This window comes from Trichoderma ghanense, assembly GCF_004382785.1.
Source record: "Trichoderma ghanense strain CCMA-1212 chromosome Unknown scaffold_24, whole genome shotgun sequence".
Classification (NCBI taxonomy): Eukaryota; Fungi; Ascomycota; class Sordariomycetes; order Hypocreales; family Hypocreaceae; genus Trichoderma; species Trichoderma ghanense.
The window spans coordinates 164,242-183,778 of NW_027395687.1; the positions used below are offsets into that span (position 1 = coordinate 164,242).

Genomic DNA, 19,537 nt, shown 5'->3' on the forward strand with positions numbered 1-19,537 from the left:
GAGAGTAGGCGGCGAACCTGTGGGCCTTGGGCGTTCTGCGGGCTTGGAGCTAGTGTAGGTACTAGGAGAGTCTTGGCCGTGTCCTGGCCGAATCGCAGAGCAGGCAGCAGGATGGTGCAAGAGGACGTGAGCTCTAGCTGCGGTGGTGTGTGTGGAATGGATGGTACAGTACATGCTGTAGAGGTGGAGGTGGAAGCGAGGCCAAGTTGTGGCAGACGCCGGCCATCGCCGCGGTGGATATCGAGCGGGTTGCGTGAGGTGGTGGTTAAGGGAGATGGAGAGAGGAGAAGACGTGAGCAGCTTCACTCGACCAATTGGCGAGGGCGAGTGGAAGAATGAGGACGTGCTGCCCGAATGGGTAAGCGGTGCGTGATACGAGTACGCCTAGGTATGCAATGCAATGCAGACAGCAGGAGCGAACAGCGACAAGTGCAGTAGATTAGTAGACACTTGCAGACGACGGGAGGAGCAGACAGACAACAGACAGACGTCAGAGAGCAGAGGGGTGGCTCTTGCCTACCGCCTACAACTAGCACATCGGTGCGTGCTTGAGCAATCATTTTCCCTATTGGTGCTTGTCTGGTTCCTCTGCCGATCGGTGCAGGAGCTCGACGTCACGTGAGGCGGACTGATCCTGCCGAGTTTCACTACTGTACAGTACAGTAGCTGGGTAGGGACTAATCACCCCGTCCGGCTGGTCATGAAACGAAATGAACCAGGTGATTACATATCTGTTTCCTGGTAGATCGTAGATGCTTCATGTTTCATGAGGTAGAGGCCCAAATGAATTGCCCTGGCCTGACAACGGCTGTCAATGTCATTCATCAAAGGCCTTAATGCCACGACTGTCGGATACTCCCAGAACCCTTAAACTCAATCTCCATCCCATCGCGCCAACCTGTCCTGTCTTGTCAAGGCATCTGCCTCCCATACCTCACCTACCCACGGCTTGAGCAGCAAGTAGGTGGTCGAGCATCGGCATAGGGCAAGCCAAGACAAACATTTCCCCCATCTTGGCTGTTCCCTCGCTTCGATATTCGAGTGCGACGACCCCTCCTTTGAACTACTTTAGCCGCTTTGTCAGACGAGCCCATCGTCGCCCAACCGCACGGACGCTTTGCTACGGGCAATCGAGCGTACTCGAACAACACCAGAGGCGATGTGGGGGGGAGTGACGGCCGCAAAAGGGTGAGGCACCAAACTCGCTGCTCCCGCAACCAGCCCGGTTCCGCGGGCCCGCGCGAGCGAAGGGGGAGAGGGGGGAGGAGCGCGGCCAATCGACGATGGGCTGTGCTTAGCAAAGCAGCGAATTGCAGTAGTCTGTGATAGCGGCAGGAGTAGCGGTATGCTAGGGCAGCTTCAAGTTAGCAGCTCGCAGTCGGGCTATGTGCGTTACAATTTGGCGTTGGCGTCGGCGTCGGCGGTCTCTCGCGGTTATGGAGTTGCCGAAGCTGCTGCTATGCTGCTGCTATGCTGCTGCTGCAGCTTCAGAGACGTCATTTGACAAAGCCTGCATATGGGCGCGGCATAGGATATCCGTGTCTAGCCATCGTCGAGCGCTGTTGAGCGTCATTGAGCGATTCATTTGAGCATCGTTGAGCATCGTTGAGCATCGTTGAGCATCGTTGAGCATCGTTGAGCATCGTTGAGCCCGCTCTTTGTTCTTAAAGGGCCGACGCAAGCGAGGCAAAACGCATACAAACCCATCTTAGGAGCGGAAAAAAACACGTGGAGCCGCAGCTGCGGAGGAAAATAAAGAGGGGCCGGATGCGGCGATGGAGGACCTGCCCGGTGGGCCAATCGCAGCTTACGTAGGGCTGCAGCGTTAGATCCGGCGACGTGCGACTCCGTGCAATCGCGCGATCGCGGCGCAATTGCGGGTTACGAGACGATAAGGTACATATGGCATGAGAGGGAACAAGGCGAGGCGATGGCCAGAGCATGCAAGGCATGCGATAAACATTTGTCTAAGGTAAGAGAATGGCAAAGCACAGCGTTTTTTTTTTTTTTTTTTTTTTTTTTTTTTTTTTTTTTTTTTTTTTTTTTTTTTTTTTTTTTTTTTTTTTTTTTTTTTTTTTTTTTTTTTTTTTTTTTTTTTTTTTTTTTTTTTTTTTTTTTTTTTTTTTTTTTTTTTTTTTTTTTTTTTTTTTTTTTTTTTTTTTTTTTTTTTTTTTTTTTTTTTTTTTTTTTTTTTTTTTTTTTTTTTTTTTTTTTTTTTTTTTTTTTTTTTTTTTTTTTTTTTTTTTTTTTTTTTTTTGAGGCAGTCTCACGCGGTTGAAATGTGCACAGCATGCGTCTGTCCAGGCTTTTCGCGACCGTCTTGCCGTCCATTCTGTATCAAGATCACCATACCTACCTCCTTACCTACCTAGTAGTACCTGGGTAAGGTGGGCAATAACGTGGGAACTCCACGTACCTTCTTCGTTTGTAGAGGTGGTACCGTGACATTCGCTGATTGCTCATGTCGCGGCCACTCTGCCTCTGACACGGTGGCACAAGTAGGTGCGTCGCTCTTCTGTCTTGTCTCGCTTCGCTCTTTTGCCGCATTGCCGTGACTCTGGTCAAGGTGACGATATCTTGAATTGAAAGAAAAAATTTGAAAAAAAAAAAAAAAATTGAAAATAGAAACGTTTCAAAAGGGAAGAATCTGCATGATTGAGAAACAGGGCTGGCAGCGCTATCAGGGCAAACTTTCCATCAGGCGTTCTTTAGAATTCTGCTATTAAACCCACGACACGTGTTGCTGGGAGCGCGATCAAAACCTAGTGGCTGGCAGCGCGTACTATCACCATATAACTCATAAAAACCATATTCATTGTTTACCTAATAGTAGGATAGATCTATTCTCTTCTTCCTTTTTGTTGAGAAGATTTGAGGCTCAGTTGAAGCCATTTTGCACGTTGTGAGTACTGAGCCATCGCGCTCGGCATGAAGCCGGGTTGTCTCTTATCTACCGTAGGTATCTCGTCATGCAGACGATGTGCCAGAAAGAGGGGAAAAGAATGACAAACCGACGGACGTACAGTAGACGATTTCGACAAGAAGAGAGACATTCGTACGGCTAAAAGGGACTATAGACAAGTACGATAACTAAGGTAAGGTAGCTGCAAGGCCATAAGCAAGACTGGTGGTGCTCATTGCAATCGCTGCAGTAGTTGCTCGCAAGGGGCCTAGGTAGTAAAGGTCCCATAAGGCAGTAGAGATGACCCCATTCTTCCCCCCCCTCCTCTGCGAGTGACCCTTGACCCTGCAGCCGGCAGTTGCGGGAAACGGGCCCTCGAGAGGCCCAAGCTTCTGCGTCCAGGCCATCCCGGGGTACTTGCGCTAACGCTGCGACGACTCCGCACCTGCATGTATCTCTCGAACCTGTATGGCCGGGATGTGATTCGATTGTGTGCGTGTGTGTTCGCGCGTGTGTGTGGGAGGGAGGGGAGTGGGTAGGGAAGAGGATCGAGGCTTTTGCAAGGGATTCTGATCGATCAAGTCCCGACTTTTTGTCGCTGCATGCTGGCGCGCGCAACCGCTGCAATTGGGCCGGTACAGCCCCGGCTCGCTGAGGTGCTGACCTCTGTGGCTTTTTTTCTTCGGCAACTCGCACCATTTCGCGCGCTCGCCCGCTCCTGGGAGACTAACCGACCTCCTCCTTGTGAAGAAAGCTGCGATACGAAACGAGGCGGGCATCGAATGTACATCGGCCTCTCGCGGCTTCAACTTGTCCTTTGGTGTGTCGTCCTTTGGTGTGTCCGTCTAGCAAGATAGCAAGGTGGCCTCCTCTTACTTGACAGCGTGCCTCTAGCAGTTGTTCACTTGCTGGCAACAAAACTCTCTTTTGTTTTGCCTTTTGGATCGGCCGCCCAAGCCAACGGGTTCCTGAAACTCAGTCGGGAATGGCCAGCTGCCGCCATCTTTTCTGGCGTTGAAAGATAATGAAGAGCAGAGCAAGAATAGAAAACAGGGCTGACCAAAAAAACAAAAAACTCTACCCAGAGAGCGCTCTCTCGGGCTCTTGGTTCGATGCGTCTCCAGACGATGGCTCGGTGGCTCTCGGACAGCTCCCGGCGGTTTCTGCAACAGTGTCGAGGGCCCGTCTCGAACATCTTGGTAGGGCGGTACTTCTCACATGGGCCGTCCACAAAGGTGCCGGTACCTGGTCGCGCGCCCTGCGTCCGCCGGGACCCCGGGTACACGCCCGTACCGCACACCCCCGGGGCAGGGCCTCGAAGCTGGTACCTTGCCAGCCCGGCAGCGAGCGGGGGGGAGAGAGGCAGGAAAGAAACCAGGCCTGCAAGCCACAAGCCACACAGACACACCACGGCAAGCGCAGGACAGGGCAGCCAACACCACGACGGACCCCTCTTTCCCTCTTCCTTCTTAACTTCGCGGCTCACCTACGCTTTCTTCGCTTCTGCCTCTTCGTTCTCTTCCTCTCCTTATCAGCTCCAGCTCCCGCCTCAGCTCCCAATCCAGCCTACCTCACTTCCACCTCGCCTTGCCTCATCTTGCCTCGCCTTGCCTTTGCCTTGTCTTTGCCTACTACTCCCTATGAGGGAAGCTCATCCTCTGAGGCGTTCGATTGACAGACACTGCCTACCTATATAACCCGCCTCGCCCCCCTTGCTTCTGCTGCTCCTGCTTCTCTTTTCGCACCTTTGGATCGATACCAAGCTTCAGCTTCCGTGGCTCGTCTCGTCAAAGACCCAACCGCTCGCTCGCACTTCGGTGAACTCAAACGCTCTCAAGCAAACTCAAACGCTCTCAAGCAAACGCTCTCAACGCTCTGGCTATCTGCCTCCGTCCGCTCGTGATATCCTCGCTCAACCACCAAGTCGGTATCTAAGATCGCCGCCTCGGTCTTTTTCGTCTTCCGCCTTCTACGCTTGGGGCTACTGGGTTGCCTCTCCCGCGCTCTTCATCCACCTCTTCTGGATCTTCTCTCGGCTCCTCTGCAAAGGAGGAAATCTATTTATACTTCTTCATCGTCCTCCTTCGAGTCAGTATACTTGCCCGCCTCTGAGGACCTATCCTTTCGCCTGCCTTCAAGGTATCAGTCTATCCTACCGCCTCTGAGGAATTTACTTGTCCTCACCGAGGTGTCCAATCAGCCTCCTCTAATATCGCTTCTCATCAACCTCCAACGGCTCTTCCAATCCTCCTCGAGATCTCTGCTCGTCGTCTTACGAGGTCTCTTGTACTTTTATAACATCTCTCCTTGCTGTCCCGCGACGTTCCTCTTTTGTATCTTCACCTCCTCTAAAGACCCTGGTCTTTGTATTCTCTCCGCTTCCTGTCCTCTCTTCTATCGACTTTTCTCATCCTCCTGAAAAAAACTACTACTCTCAACCTCCCAATCCTCTCTTCTATCTTCTTCCTCTCCTATTCTCCATCTGCTCTAACCTCCATCTTCTACTTACCTCTTCAAGACTACTTCTCACTCTACCCTGTTATCCTCCCTTCTATCTTATTCTCAAGTCATCGCATTTCTATCCTCCTCTAAATTATCTTCTTTAAACCTCCGAGATCACTTCTCCCTCCGTCTTCCTACCTTCTCTTCACTCTTGCCGCTTGTCTTTCTGTCGTCATTCCCCAGTTCTCACGTCTTCTCTTTACTCTCTTCAAACTCTTTGAATTGTCGATCAACTTTTTCTCAGCCAAAATGTCTGATCAACCTCGTCTCACTCCCACCTTCCGGGGATTCATCAACGACACCACCGACGCGCTTCTCCTCTTTTCGGCCTGCCTCGACGGCATCATCAGCCACGTTCCCCGCCGCCCGCATGACCGCGAGAGGCAGCAACTCATCGTCAGCGGCAGCGTCTTCATCTACGAGGAGCATGCCTCTGGCATCAAGCGCTGGACCGACGGCATATCCTGGAGCCCCAGCCGCATCCTAGACAACTTTCTAATATACAGAGAGTTGCAACGGCCGTTTCCGCCTGGCGAGAAAAAGCGTGCCCTAAAGCGCAGGAGAGCTGGCCATGGAGTACACAAGCCCGTAGCCAACAGCTCGGGGGCCACACCGGACATTGAGAGATCGTTGGTCGGGTCTCTGACGGACTCGTACGACTTCAAGGGCGACGGATTGGTCAAGAAGACTATCAGCATCAACTACCGTGGCGTCCCTCACCACCTGGTCAGCTACTACGACCTCGACGACGTCAAGTTCCTCAGCACACCGACTGGCCACCCCCAGTTCGCAAACGTGCGGATTCGTCCTGAGCTCTACCTCAACCAAAACTTCCGCACCCCCGTGCCTGGAATGCCCCTGATATTGCATCAGCATATCCAGGACCCCCATGATCCCAATGCCGCCGCCCCAGCTGGTGGTCATGCCTTCTACCTGCCCGTTTCTGCCCCCACGGAAGTCACGCCTCCTGCTCCCACAATGTCCCCCGACCACATCGCCTTCACTCAGGACATGAATCAACTCACAGCCACCGCCGCCGTCGCCGACGCGGGTTATACCACTGCAGATTGGTTTCCCACTCTGTTTGTGACTGCCGATGCTTCGGCCCATGCTGAGGGCCAGGGACATGATCATCACCACCAGTACCAGATGCAGCAGCACACTGAACTGCAACATCACCATGGGCACAACTACCCGCAGCTTCAACAACAGCAGCTGCAGCAACAGCAGCTGCAGCAACAGCAATTGCAGCAGCAGCAACTTCAGCAACAGCAACTTCAGCAACAGCAACTGCAGCAACAGCAACTGCAGCAACAACAACTGCAGCAACAGCAACTACAGCAACAACAACTACAGCAACAGCAAGTGCAGCAACAGCAGCAGCTACAACTTCATCAACAGGAGTTGCCTGAAGTAGAGTTGGTGGGCATGCATGAGCACCACCAGCACAGCCAGCACAATCAGCACAACCAGCACAACCAGCACCTACTGCCTAGCCCCGTGCAACCTCAGCCTCAGCTGCCCAGCCCCGTGCTGCATCAACACCAGCATCCTGGCCCGATGCAGCATCACCATCAGCACCACAGCGCAATGCAGTATCAGCCTCCTCAGCCTCAGCAGGCGCAGCATCTGTTCCAGCCGCAGCAGAGACGCCAGGAGCACCGAGGCGCCTTACGACCGGTAGCCTTCTTTCCGCACGATCATGGTGCTCTGTCACTTGGAGAGAACCAGCAAAACACCGCCAACACTAGTCAGTATGAGCCTCCTCCTAATGAAGAATGGACCCCTTGGCTTTCGGGCGGCATGTAATCAGCGCGCTCAAAGACGGCGAACCGAGGGGTTGGGGCTGGTGTTTGGTCATCTACTGTATCTATATTCTCGTCACTTTTCATTGCAGGCTTAGAAGGGTCACACAAAAAATGGGTTTGACTTGGCATCACACGGGAGTCACGGGGCATTCGGCATTGTCAAAAGTTTGTGCTTTTTTTACCAGACCCGGCGCGGGCACAGCTCGCCCTAGGGACTTGTCACGGCCACCGCTCCTGGGCTGAAGCCCGGTTGAGCATTGAGGTGGAGTTTCCGGATGACTTTTGGGACGGGATTTTCGGTCACTTGTGCGGAGTTTGGGAGTATCTAATACCCCTTGTCGACTTTTCTTGTTTGTTCCGTTTCGATATCACCATGTAATCCTAACTTTTAATATCCGGGGTTGGGATCGGCTTTTTTATATACGATGGTTGGGCGTTGGGATTCTGGGCTTCCTTAATGTCGGTTCGCGGAGGCAGCAATACTTGCGGCGGTAACACGGATGGAGATTTTGCTGATGGCTTGTATAAAAAGACAAAAGCAAAAAAAAAAAAAAAAAGTTGTTGCTCTCAGATAGTTTAGTTATAGTACTGAAAAGAGTTGCTGCTCTCCACCTTGCCTCCGTCCACATGTGCCACTGTGAATCACTGAGTAGTAGTTGTTATGTTTATTGTTCCGCACTCTAGGAATAGGGGTGAGGCGAGGACCGACGTGCTGTAACCCGATCGTGGATGACGAGGTTGGAGATGGCGAGGAACTGCTGCTTCGGACGAGGTTGAAGTTCTTGTCCTTTGTATCGTACTTTCTACAGCTGTGCTGGTACGATAGAGTAACCGGCTCCTGACCCCTGGACGTTTTCCTAAGGTCTCAGGCACTCTTTGACTCACACGTTGCCCATCTCCTGCCTTTGTTGCTCCCGAGTCATGTTGTAGTTTAGATCAAGGTGTAGTGAAGGGGTGATGAGATGCTGCCCTTATGGGTATGCCATGTGATGTAAGATGATGGCAGACTCGATGTATGTTGTGGTGGATGATGGTCGAAATGAGGGGTGATGACTGATACTATACGTAGGTTCGTTTGTTCATAGGTGGAGGGACTACGACTGTATGGTAGGTGGGATGCTTTGAGTTTGAGGATATTCACATGGGTTAGGTATACCAACCTAGTTGTTGGAGTCGTGTGTGCTGCGTTCTACTTAATATACTTTACTTATCCGTGAAAGCCTCATGATACGGGCTTCAGCTTTTCATCTACAAACTGCAGATTCCAAATGTGTAGTATTGGCATAACTATCTCGACGAGAACTACAAAATGGCATGCAAAGAAAAGAATGAATATTGCATGGATTGTTTAGCACGTGTGACTTGGGCGTCGAATGATTCGAGTCCCGTGGACTGGTCGGGTACTTTTTGGTAAGGCAACATTGTATGTGACTGTATGTATCTTGGCTGGACCCAAGGAGCTGAGCATGTGCATGGGTGGGAGCTGACGTCGTTCAATTAGAGGAGCCCATGCATGCATCGTCATTTGACGCGCCTCAACAAATCAATCAGAGCGGCGTGTCTTGCTCAACGATTGCCTCTTCCTCTTTTTCTCTTCGCGTCTCCTTTGTATTATTATTCAGTGTGAATTGTGATCATCTTGTCAAAACATCTCCTCTGTCGTCGTGTTTCCTTTTCCTTCCATTTGAATTGCTGTACCTTTTTCTCTAAGCTTCCCACTTTTTGACCCCTCCATTTTGCTCTCCTCTCTTGGGGTAGCTCCTCTGCCAGGTACCCTGTCAACTTGTTCCTCTTTTTTTTTCTCCTACCAACTACATCATCGATTTCCGTCTTCTTGACAACTCACCTCGACTTCTTGGGCCAGGGCGCATACGTTCGCGATGCTGCTGTTCCTGCACAGGCGTAAGACTCTCTTCCCATCTTCTCTCTATAGTCTCCTCACAATCTCCGAATTGAGCTGACGTGTGCTGTTCCATTCTTGCAGCTTTCGCGGCGCTGGCACCGAAGCTTGGCGCTTCTCCCGACGAAGGTAAGGAAAAACCCCCTCCTCGACGCCTCGACAAACTCGATTCGTGAACCTGCCTCTAACCAAATGCTGCTCCTCTCTCGACAGTCAAGCTCATCTTCTCATTTCTCCTCTCATATCCGCTCGCGGGAATTCTCAAGCGCCTGCCGGACTCGAAGCCGCTCCTAAAGAATCTCTTCATCATCTGGTAAATCACCGCCAGCAGCATCATGCAAGAACCCGTCTCGCCCGCATCAAAAGCTGACCACCCTTGGCGTCTCCTCTGCGCCATCGATCGTCCAACAGCGTCTCCCTTTTCTACCTCGTCGGCCTCTTTGACCTCTGGAATGGCATCATCACCCTCGCCATCAGCGCGGGCGGCGCCTACGCCATCGCAAAGTACCTGCGCGGTAGCCCCTACATGCCCTGGATCGGCTTCGTCTTCGTCATGGGCCACATGTCCATCAGCCACATCCAGCGCCAGATCGCAAACGACCCCTCCGTCGTCGACATCACCGGCGCCCAGATGGTGCTCGTCATGAAGCTGTCCGCCTTTTGCTGGAACGTCGCCGACGGCCAGCTGCCCGCCGACCAGCTGTCCGAGCTGCAGCGGAACCGCGCCCTTAAGGACCTGCCGCCCCTCGTCGACTACGCCGGCTATGTGCTCTTCTTCCCGTCGCTCTTCGGCGGCCCGGCCTTTGACTATGCCGAGTACCGCCGCTGGATCGACACGTCCATGTTCGACGTCCCCGCCCAGATGGACCCCGCGAAGAAGCCTCCTGTGCGCAAGAAGCGCAAGATTCCTCGCAGCGGCACTCCCGCCACCAAGAAGGCCATCACGGGCCTCGTATGGATCGGCCTCTTCGTCGCCCTGTCGGGCAGGTTCAGCCACACCCACGTCACGGACCCGTCGTTTGTCGAGCGCTCGTTCCTCCAGCGCGTGTGGCTGATCCACATGGCCAGCCAGGTGACGCGCTTCAAGTTCTACGGCGTCTGGGCGCTGACCGAAGGCGCCTGCATCCTGGCCGGCCTGGGCTACAACGGCGTCGACCCCGTCACCGGCAAGGTCTCGTGGAATCGCCTGCAGAACGTCGACCCCTGGATGGTCGAGACGGCCCAGAACCCGCGCGCGTACCTGGCCGGGTGGAACATGAACACCAACAACTGGCTGCGCAACTACATTTACCTGCGCGTGACACCCCGCGGGAAGAAGCCCGGCTTCCGCGCCAGCATGACGACCTTTATCACGAGCGCCTTTTGGCACGGCTTCTACCCGGGCTATTATCTCAGCTTCATGCTGGCCAGTCTGATTCAGACCTCAGCCAAGAGTAAGAGATGCCTCTTTATTTTTTTTTTAATTTTTTTTTTTTTTTTTTGAATCCACCGCTCTCGTCTTGGACAAATACTAACTGCCATCTGTGCGACAGACTTCCGCCGACATGTCCGCCCCTTTTTCCTCGACCCCATCACGGGCAACCCCACGCCCAAGAAGAAGTACTACGACTTTGCCACCTACCTCGTCACCCAGCTCACCTTTTCCTTCACGACGCTGCCCTTCCTCATTCTCAGCTTCAAGGACTCGGTCCGCGCCTGGTCCCACGTCTACTTTTACGCCTTCATCTGGACCGTCGCATCGCTCGCCTTCTTCGCGTCCCCCGGCAAGACGCTACTCAAGAAGAAGCTCGAGAGCCGCCAGGGTAGGGCCAGCGCCCGGCTCAAGCGGACGACGAGCAGCGAGAGCCTCTCGGGCAGAGAGCCAATCCTCGGCATCTCCAAGGATCCCGAGGGGGACATTGCCGAGGCTGTCAATGAGTTCAAAGCGGAGATTGCGGCGATGCAGAAGAGAAAGACGCTTTGACATGGGAGATGGAAAATAAACTGTGTTGGGAGTATTGGTGATGCTTGCCTTGGGTGCTTTTGGGATGGGACGAGTCATGGCATATAGACATGTTCGGGACGGGGGATGTATTTTATCATAATGAGCGAGTTGGGGGGAGCGTGCGAATTTGCTCTTGGACAAGAGATTCTATTCATATTGCAGAGACGAGTGGTGTCAGTATGGACACACCCTCAAATGCTAGCAGCTGTGTGGCTTGATTCCGAACTACTTTTAAGAACGATTTTACGAGAGTATGAAGTCCTATCGCTTCAAAGTCTGAAAATTGATGGTTTTTATTTTGCCAAATGATGACATGTGCGGTATTATACGGTATTATCTGATGGTAATGAAATGGCCGTACCATCTTTGGTGTGGAAGTATATATATATATCTTAAGGATATATTTCTTGGATAGTCCTACCATCTAGCAACAATCAGCATCATCAATCACTATTGCCATAAATAGTATAACTGTCACATGGAGATATGTATGTAGAAAATAGTCTCATTTCATCTGCTTCTGTCGAAATTCTAGCCTCCTCAAAGCTACCCATCCTTCGTCACCCGCTTCCATCTTTGAACCGCCGCTCATCAAGAACTCCGACGAATGTCGTGTTGTGTGCATCGTACATGTCCCCGTGTAAGAATCCCTCCCAAAGGACTCCAAAATCTCTCATCGTCGCCCCATTCAAGTCAAAAACACCATCATAAGTCTCTCATGCTCCATCAGGTTTCAAATGAAGAGAAAAATAAGATATGTAATAAAAAAAAAAAGTTGAAAAAAGCGTTACGCATAAACCGTCGTCGTGCGTGTACATGCGTATGTAATGTATATAAGGATGTAAGTAAGATGTGTATGGTAAGAGGAAGAAAGAATCGTCATCTCGTAAGAGCTTTTGCGCAAAAAATCGAAGGTTAGTCCGGAAAATTATCCAAAGGTCGGCGCCGTTCCATAGAAGGGGAAAGAAGAGGATTCCCTTGACAAAAGTTTTATCGTCCCGCTAGAAAAAGAAAAGATGAACGCTGAAAATCCATAAACTGTCGCTTTTTATAATGTCCGTCCAGGTATGATAGAATCGAGAAGAGTTCCTCATCAATGCCACTGTTGCTTCGCGCCCACGGCAATGAGGATGATGCAGAGACTGAGAATGATGCCGCCAATGATGGACATGCGTCGGTTGACGCTTCTCCACCACTTGAGCCGCTCGTGCAGACGCTCCGCATGGATGTACTGCCTCTGGTGTCGCGCCTCCATTCGGATGTCCAGATGGCCGGTGATGTAGATTCGCTCCGTCATGGCTCGCTCCGGCTTGGGAGGGATCGGCAGAACGGCGCCAATCATCCACGCTGTTATTCCTGTATGTTAGCCAAGTGGTCACTCCAAGGGAAACCGTCGAGCAACTCACCCAAGGGGCAGATGAACCCGATGATGAACAGCACAAGTTGAATGTTCCGTCGCCAGAGCCCGAAATCGGCAGATTCAGACAGTGAAGGAGGCGACCAAATGCTATATCGGCTAGCTCGTCTGTCGTGTTGCAGATGCGGTGACCAGATGCTCGACGTCTTCTTTTTGACGACACCAGAACTGACGGGCAAATAGGGCTCGGGCTGAGGCACCGGCCGGATGTCCATCGAGTCGGATTCACTTGCTCGCCTCTGGGTTTCGTGGGGTCGGCGGCGGGGATTGACAATCTCGGGCGTGTGCTGCTCATAGCTTGGGGAGCGGCTATGAGACGAGTCGCGGTGTAGGCTGCTGGTGAACTGCGAAAACATGGACTCGTTGGAAGGCTGCGCTGCGAGAAAGCGCCGCTCTCCACTTCCGTAATAGACCCTGTCAAAGTTAGACCTTGCAGAGCATTTCAGTCATTGATTGGCTTGCTCACCGTGCCCATGCCGGAATGGCCGCGTAGCTTATACTGTTGTTTCGGGAGCTGCTTGAGGAGCGGATGTTCCTGTCTCCCGAGTGGTTGGAGACCATGCTGAGGCCTCGGGCGCGAGAGGGGAGGCGGTTCATGCTCTCCAAATCCGCAAGGCCATCGCCGTCCTCGTCATGGTCGCGCACTAGGCGAGCAGTGGAATAAGGCGTCTCTCTGCCGTGAACTGGCTGAGGTCGATCTACAGAGCCGCTCCGAGAACGAGACGCCATGGCCAGGGCCTCCTCCAGTCCAAAGGTGGAGAAGCTACCCGTCTGCCGAAGCTGGTTGAGCGTGAAGACGCTGCTACGAGCATTTCCAGACAGCCGAGAGATGGACCGCGTCGACGGGTCGCTCCGTTCGCTCTCTGAGAGGACCGTGGACAGGGCGGGGCCCCACGGCTGTGTTCTAGAGGGACTTCTGCGGTGAATGCCTTGTCCAGACCCTGAGTGGTTCCGTGAGTGCCGCCCTTCTAAATCTACCTGCGTGGACATACCCATTGGCGCGTTGGGATCGGCATCTTGATTGATTCTGGCGCTGGACATGGAGTTCAAAGATCCGGTCCTCAGATGCTCAAGCGATCTGGCGCTCACAACCGTCGAGTTGGAGTAGAGACGGCCCGACCGCATGGGCCGTAAAGGAGCAACGACCATGCTATCTCTCGAGTACTCGGACTGCACATGAGAGATATCCGTCCCATCAGACTGCGTACGTCGGTGTCCGTGGACAATGTAGTTGGGGGCTTCCCTCTGTTCCGAGTCGGAATGCGGCCGTGACTGATCATCAGAAGCCGATGCGCCATCGTACACGACGTAGTTGGAGCCGGTGGGGAATAGCGAAGAGGTGTCAAAATCCGATGCCATGGAGCCGCGAACAGTGTCCGGGCCGGAAGAGCTTTGCGCATACGTCTTGTAATTCGTGCGATCCGACACCGTGTTGCCAGTCTTGCCAGACGAGAATGATCGCTTGGTGGTGAGGGGGAAAGCAGTGATAGGCTCTTCCTGGATCGCAATCTTGCTCGAGAGGTCGGGCTCTTCCTCCAGAAACGAAGGCAGGCGGGTAGGAGTGGTATCTGTGACATCGCTCAGTTGGCTGTCAACCTTGCGCAGTCCACCAACCAGGCGATAATTCCATGGTGAGGCTGGATCGGGATCTTCTTCGGGAATTGAGGGAGTAAACGATGCGGTCACAGACGTGCTGTCCTCGGCCAGGGTCGTCAAAGGGGAGCTGGGGCGGTCCTCACTAAAGATGCTTGAAGACTGTTGCCGATAGGAAGCACTGGAAGCGACAGAGAAATGGGGGTTCGAGTCGGTGCGAGTAGAAACGAAGGAGTCGGTGCGAGAGGCTCGGGAGGACAGGGGGACGAGCGAGAAGGTCTTGTTGTCAGAATTGAGGTTGATATCGATGAATCTCTTTGGGCGACGTTGAGTAGGGGCTGCAGGTTGGATCTCTGGCGACGGCGGAGATGTCAGGTTTCTAAGTGACTGTGACAGAGATTGGGATCGGTTCCTCGACCGCGAGGGTTCGAGGGTCTCGACGGAAGATGATGCGCTTTCGAGGACCTTGCTAGCGCCAATGCTTGAGCTGCGTCGCTTGCCCGTCGAGGAGCGCGACGGACCAACAACGGTCGAGATTGAAGGCGGAGGACTCGAAGTCCTTGGCGATTCGTCGGCGGCGTGAACCTCGACATTGTCCGGCCTCGAGGAGAGAGAAGGCTCAGGGCTGAAAAGCTCGGAGCCGCCGCTGAGCCTGGGCGGCGAGTAAGGCACCAGTCGGATCTGAAGCTTCTCACCCTGAGAGGACCGCTCGGAGTCGGGCGATTCGGACATCCTCTGCTCACTCAAAACTAGGGCTGGCTCATAACATTTGCCCAACTGATGCGGAGATGGCGAGACGTCGGTGCAGCTATGAACGGATTTCGGTCTTGCAGGGCGTGAGCATGTGTAGGCCCAGTCTATCGTCTGGTGCGGAGGTGGCGACGCTGTCTGTATGTATTGTGCTCAGTTTTTATCTCCGAGGGTTTCGATTCGTCGTGGAGGATGCTGTGAGCAGGTCGGGCTGCTGGCCATGCCAATTCGGATTGGACAGGCGAAGCTCCCACAGAACAAGCCAAAGTCTACCAGAGCACGAAAGGGTATCCGATGGCAAATGTTAAGAGGGGGAATAGAAGAAGCTGAAACTGATTGGTCGCGTCTAAAAAGAGTCGGCGGCTATTATGTTCGCAAGAGCAGATGAAAAATGAGAACCCAAGGGGGAGAATCGAAGTGTAACCAAAAAATGAGCAGCGCGCTGAGAGGGCTGCAGGCGAGCTGTCGAAGAGTTTTACGGAGCGATCCGAAGTAGCGATTGAAAGAATTAAAAATTAAAAAGGACGTGAAGCCGAGGGCATGTACTTCGTAGGTCGACGAGGACGACTCAAGACGGTCTGCAGCAGGAAAACTGGCGAGACGAAGTGCAACGATGCCAGCCAAGGCGTGCGTAGTCCCAGTATGGGCAGGGCAGAAAAGAGCGTAGACGGTCAGCAGATAGAGAGCGACAGACGAACGAGGAAAACGAGTGTGGAGGATGCGAAGAGAGAGCCGAGCAAGGCGGTTGACGGGGTACGAGATGCGGCCCGGGGGGGAGGCCCATGAAAAGGGGATATTTTGCGTGGTGGTCGCAGCAGCAGCAGCAGTTAGCTTGGCTGGCTCGGGCCTGGCCTCAGCGCCTGGGGCTGGTTCGCGGCTCCGTAACAAATGGACGGGCTGGTTGCTGACCCGCAGAGGTTGTGCTGCTGCTGGTGGTGATGCGGTTACTTTATGCAAGGCGACAGTCGTGGGTGAGACGTGGAGCTGGTGAGTCTCGGTTGGAGATTGATGGTGATGTTTTTGTTGTTTTTGTTGTTGTTGATATTTGGTTGCTCTCGTGATCGCTCTTTCCACAGAATTGAGTTTTGGTCGAGAAAGTCTGTTTCTCGGGCAAGAGCTTCAACCGTTCAAGGCTCCTGCCGAGTTCTTTCTGCTAGTACTCGGGCCTGCGCCGAACGCGAACATACGTGGGCTCCCCAGCATAAGCATGGGGCCTAGTCAGGTACCTACAATCTCCGGCTGGGTTCCTTCAAGTTTTGTTGTCATGGAAGACAGACAGAAGGCGAGAAGGGAGCTTCGACCTTGACCGCCTGCCTTGGTGATAAGGCATCTACGAGTACAGGTACAACCACTCTTGCTTGTGTCTCCGATCGACTGCAGCGCCATCCCTCCTCATCAGTTTGTCTCTTGTCTTTCTCTTCACCTGTCCGTCCCTTGCATGCTTCGTTTCTCATACCTCTAGAGAAGAGGATCCGGAGCCAGACACCGTCAGCGCAGGATCCGCTGGCTGGAGACAAGACAGGGCAAACAGAGGCTCTTACTGGCCGGAGCCTATCGCGCAGCTGCAGGGGACCCCTTCTTTTCGCAGACTACAGAAGCAGGCACAAGCAGGACAGAAGCGCCGCTGGCTGGGCCACCTGCAGGGGAGACGCAGGTCCGAGCTCCCAGAGACTCCGGAAGAAGCGCAACTGGAAGAGCGACAGCAGCAGAGCAAACGACGAGAGGCCAGGAAATGTGCCGCAGCCGACGGGCAAATGGGCGCGCGCGCTCCGAACGAGGGCCTGAGGCCAACGCGATCGCCGCAGGTTTGGACGGAGTCAGGCAGAGAGGCCGAGTTAACCAGATCGGTGGCTAGCATGAACTCTGCGGGCTGCTAGCGGTGAACTACTGAGATGAAGGGATCCCGAGCTGGGGAGCTGTGGCCGAAGAAGCGGAACGGTGCCTGGGAAGGCCCGGCTTGCTGGAGAAGAGCTCCGTTTTGCCATTGCTCAGCTGTGGAGTGTTGACCAAATTGCTATGCCTTGATTATTACGGAGTGCCGTACTGCTTTTACAAGCAATCACGGCATCCGACCAACTGGTCCGAATACAAACAGCCTGGCTTTCCACTGCTCTGAGGTATTGATTTGACTGGCCAGGCTCGACGTTGTATGCGCAGGTCCAGCAACACGCGAGCGTGGCGCAGGCATCCTCTGGCCTGCACGCCCTGAAATTACAGGCACAAGGCATCTGCATGCACATGCATATGCATATGCGGACAAACAGCCTCAGGATGCTCTGCGCTGCGTCTGTTCTGCTGCGGCCATTTGGCGCCTCGTGTGTCCGCCGGACAGGCATGTACTCCGTCAAACAGGCGCCGGGTGAGGTGGCGCTCATGTACAGTACTCCGTGGTGCTTGATCCTCCCATTGCTTGCTGAGGATGATGCTGATGTTGATAGTGATGGGCAAACAAGAAGTCCACCGGAATGGACGTGTGTCCATGCACGAACACTTGGGCGCATGAGATTGGACGCTGGTGACGCTAGGAAGCATCCGCCAGGCTGAACGTTGAGAGAAAACTGCGAGGATGAAACACGCGCTGGCGGTTGCAATTCTTCATGTCTGGCTGTTGAATCGGGTCACCGAAGCGGTCGGAGACCTGGTCAATTGCTCGTCATGTGCAATGGATTTCCGTTGACGCCATTTACGTGCCCCCAGGGTATGGGTTCTATCAAGCCGTATCGAGATCCCTGCCAGCTCCATGTCAATTCTACAGAAAATTGTCACTTCGATCTACCCCGGAGTAGCAGTCGGATCACCTAAAGCAAATAAACAAACAACAACAAATCGACGGTTCTTCGGATATATGGCAGCAACAACCGATTCAGTCCTCGGCTCACATATCATCCAGTTCAAGGTTTGATCAATGACCCCCGTAACCACATATTGCTGGATAGAGCCACCAAGATGGCCACCAATGGAACTAAGCGCCTTTTTCTTAGTGTTGCGCACCAAATGCAGGAACCCATTGTTCCATGAGTCCAGCCGAGACAAAAATGCCATTCTCTCCAGCCTCACAGCTGCTGTACACACCACAATGATCACGAAGCCTTTGTCTTCTCGAGACATCAATTAACCACCGCTTCCCCATTGTGCTGCATATCTCACCTCTTAGCCGTCCTGAACATGCCCTGCGTCATTGCATTCCCCGCATAGGGCTTCAATTCCTCTGTAGCTGCAGCGTCCCCTCTTTTCTTTGCTCTGCTTTTTGTCTTCGTGTCACTCCAAGCTGTTTCTTCCAGGACTCTCTTTTCCAATAAGCGGCATCACATGCAAGGGATCTTTCGTTAGACGACTGGCGCGCGGCTGTTGAACCTCCCAATTCTCCGTGCTTTGTTTTCAACCCTGTTTACCTATTCCGTCATATCGTGTGTCTGATATCACTTGTGAGAACCTGACATACTTTCACTGGCCTCCTGAAATGGCTGCTCCATCATCGGGCGCCCTCACCCAGCCCGAGGCCTTTGGGCTCTTGGTAAGCAGTAACACGTTCGACGAAACTCTCTTCAACTCATGCGGGCGTCTGCTAATCTATTATGCTTTCCCGTCGTTGTCGGGGGAGCTCGATGAACCCACCAGGCAGCGTATACCCTCGTCTACGTGCTGCCTCTGTACGCCTCCCCCCAGACGCGAGCCTCTCCCGGCCGCTCAAGAGATGCCCCCGAGGCCATTCGCGCTAGGATATTCGCCGTCTCGCTGTCCACGACCGCGTGCTCCCTCGCAACCTTGCTCCTCTTGCCCCATGTCTGCGATTCTGCGGCTGGAACAGCGGCCACCAGCTGCAGCCCGTTGCATCTCATGGGCTACTGGCCGATTGGGCTGACCGAGGCGCTCAAGAGCTGCCTTTTGACGGCCTTGCTCTTTGCGGCGCCGCTCTACGAGAGTCTTGTCATTGACGGCGGCTGGAGAGAATGGGTCTCTGGATTCCAGCCGCTGCGGGACATTTGGGCTGAATGGCCCGCCTGGCGAAACCTGGTTGCTGTGAGTGTCTTGAAGCAATGCCTCTTCCGCGGACTACAGTTTGATATAGTGAACATCACCAGTCAACCAACTGGCCCGTTACGCCTCGTCTTCGTGTCTTTCGTTCTGTTGCTGATGCCCTCATCTTCTGCAGGGCCCCGTCACTGAAGAGTGTCTCTTCCGCTCCGCCGCCATCCCGCTGCTGCTGGTGGCAGGCTCCAGCCTGAGCAGAATCATCTTCCTGTCCCCCGTCGTCTTTGGGCTCGCCCACCTGCACCACTTCTACGAGTTCCGCGTCACCCACCCGCAGACGCCCCTGGTGGCCGCCGTCGCCCGCTCCGTCCTCCAGTTCTCGTACACGTCCATCTTCGGGGCCTACGCCAACTTCCTCTTCCTGCGGACGGGCTCCCTGCTTGCCGTCGTCGCCGTCCACGCGTTCTGCAACTCCATGGGCTTGCCGCGCATCTGGGGCGCCGTGCAGCCGTATTGGCTCCCCGAGGCTGACGCTGCTCGGCCGGGGCGCGTGGTACTGTGGTCCGGGATCTACTACGTTTTGCTTATTGGAGGCTCGGTTGCTTGGTGGAAGAATCTTTATTTTCTGACCGAGTCGCCAATTGCTCTGGCGGCGTTCTAGCATACTTTTGACAGTTCTGATCCGTGCTGTTTCTCCCGTAAGACACCA

At 53.7% G+C, this 19,537-nt stretch overlaps 4 protein-coding genes across 4 annotated transcripts; 3 read left to right on the top strand and 1 right to left on the bottom strand.

Annotated features, from left to right (window-relative positions):
• Positions 1-5,653: 5,653 nt before the first annotated feature.
• Positions 5,654-7,213, top strand: CCMA1212_010329 (Global transcription regulator sge1; the record flags this gene model as incomplete). Its single annotated transcript, XM_073707378.1, has 1 exon — positions 5,654-7,213. One exon carries the CDS (start codon positions 5,654-5,656, stop codon positions 7,211-7,213), a length of 1,560 nt encoding a protein of 519 aa, XP_073554162.1.
• A 1,879-nt stretch (positions 7,214-9,092) lies between these two features.
• On the top strand, positions 9,093-11,075 carry CCMA1212_010330 (Lysophospholipid acyltransferase; the record flags this gene model as incomplete). The annotated part of the gene is made up of 5 exons (XM_073707379.1): positions 9,093-9,114; positions 9,197-9,241; positions 9,326-9,425; positions 9,524-10,545; positions 10,645-11,075. The coding sequence occupies 5 exons, from the start codon at positions 9,093-9,095 to the stop codon at positions 11,073-11,075; spliced, it is 1,620 nt and encodes a 539-aa protein (XP_073554139.1).
• Positions 11,076-12,189: 1,114 nt separating this feature from the next.
• CCMA1212_010331 (uncharacterized protein) lies at positions 12,190-14,838 on the bottom strand (the record flags this gene model as incomplete). The annotated part of the gene is made up of 3 exons (XM_073707380.1): positions 12,190-12,443; positions 12,503-12,927; positions 12,980-14,838. 3 exons carry the CDS (start codon positions 14,836-14,838, stop codon positions 12,190-12,192), a joined length of 2,538 nt encoding a protein of 845 aa, XP_073554138.1.
• Positions 14,839-18,316: 3,478 nt separating this feature from the next.
• On the top strand, positions 18,317-19,489 carry CCMA1212_010332 (uncharacterized protein; the record flags this gene model as incomplete). The annotated part of the gene is made up of 3 exons (XM_073707381.1): positions 18,317-18,370; positions 18,475-18,876; positions 19,010-19,489. The coding sequence occupies 3 exons, from the start codon at positions 18,317-18,319 to the stop codon at positions 19,487-19,489; spliced, it is 936 nt and encodes a 311-aa protein (XP_073554137.1).
• Between the last annotated feature and the right edge of the window lie 48 nt (positions 19,490-19,537).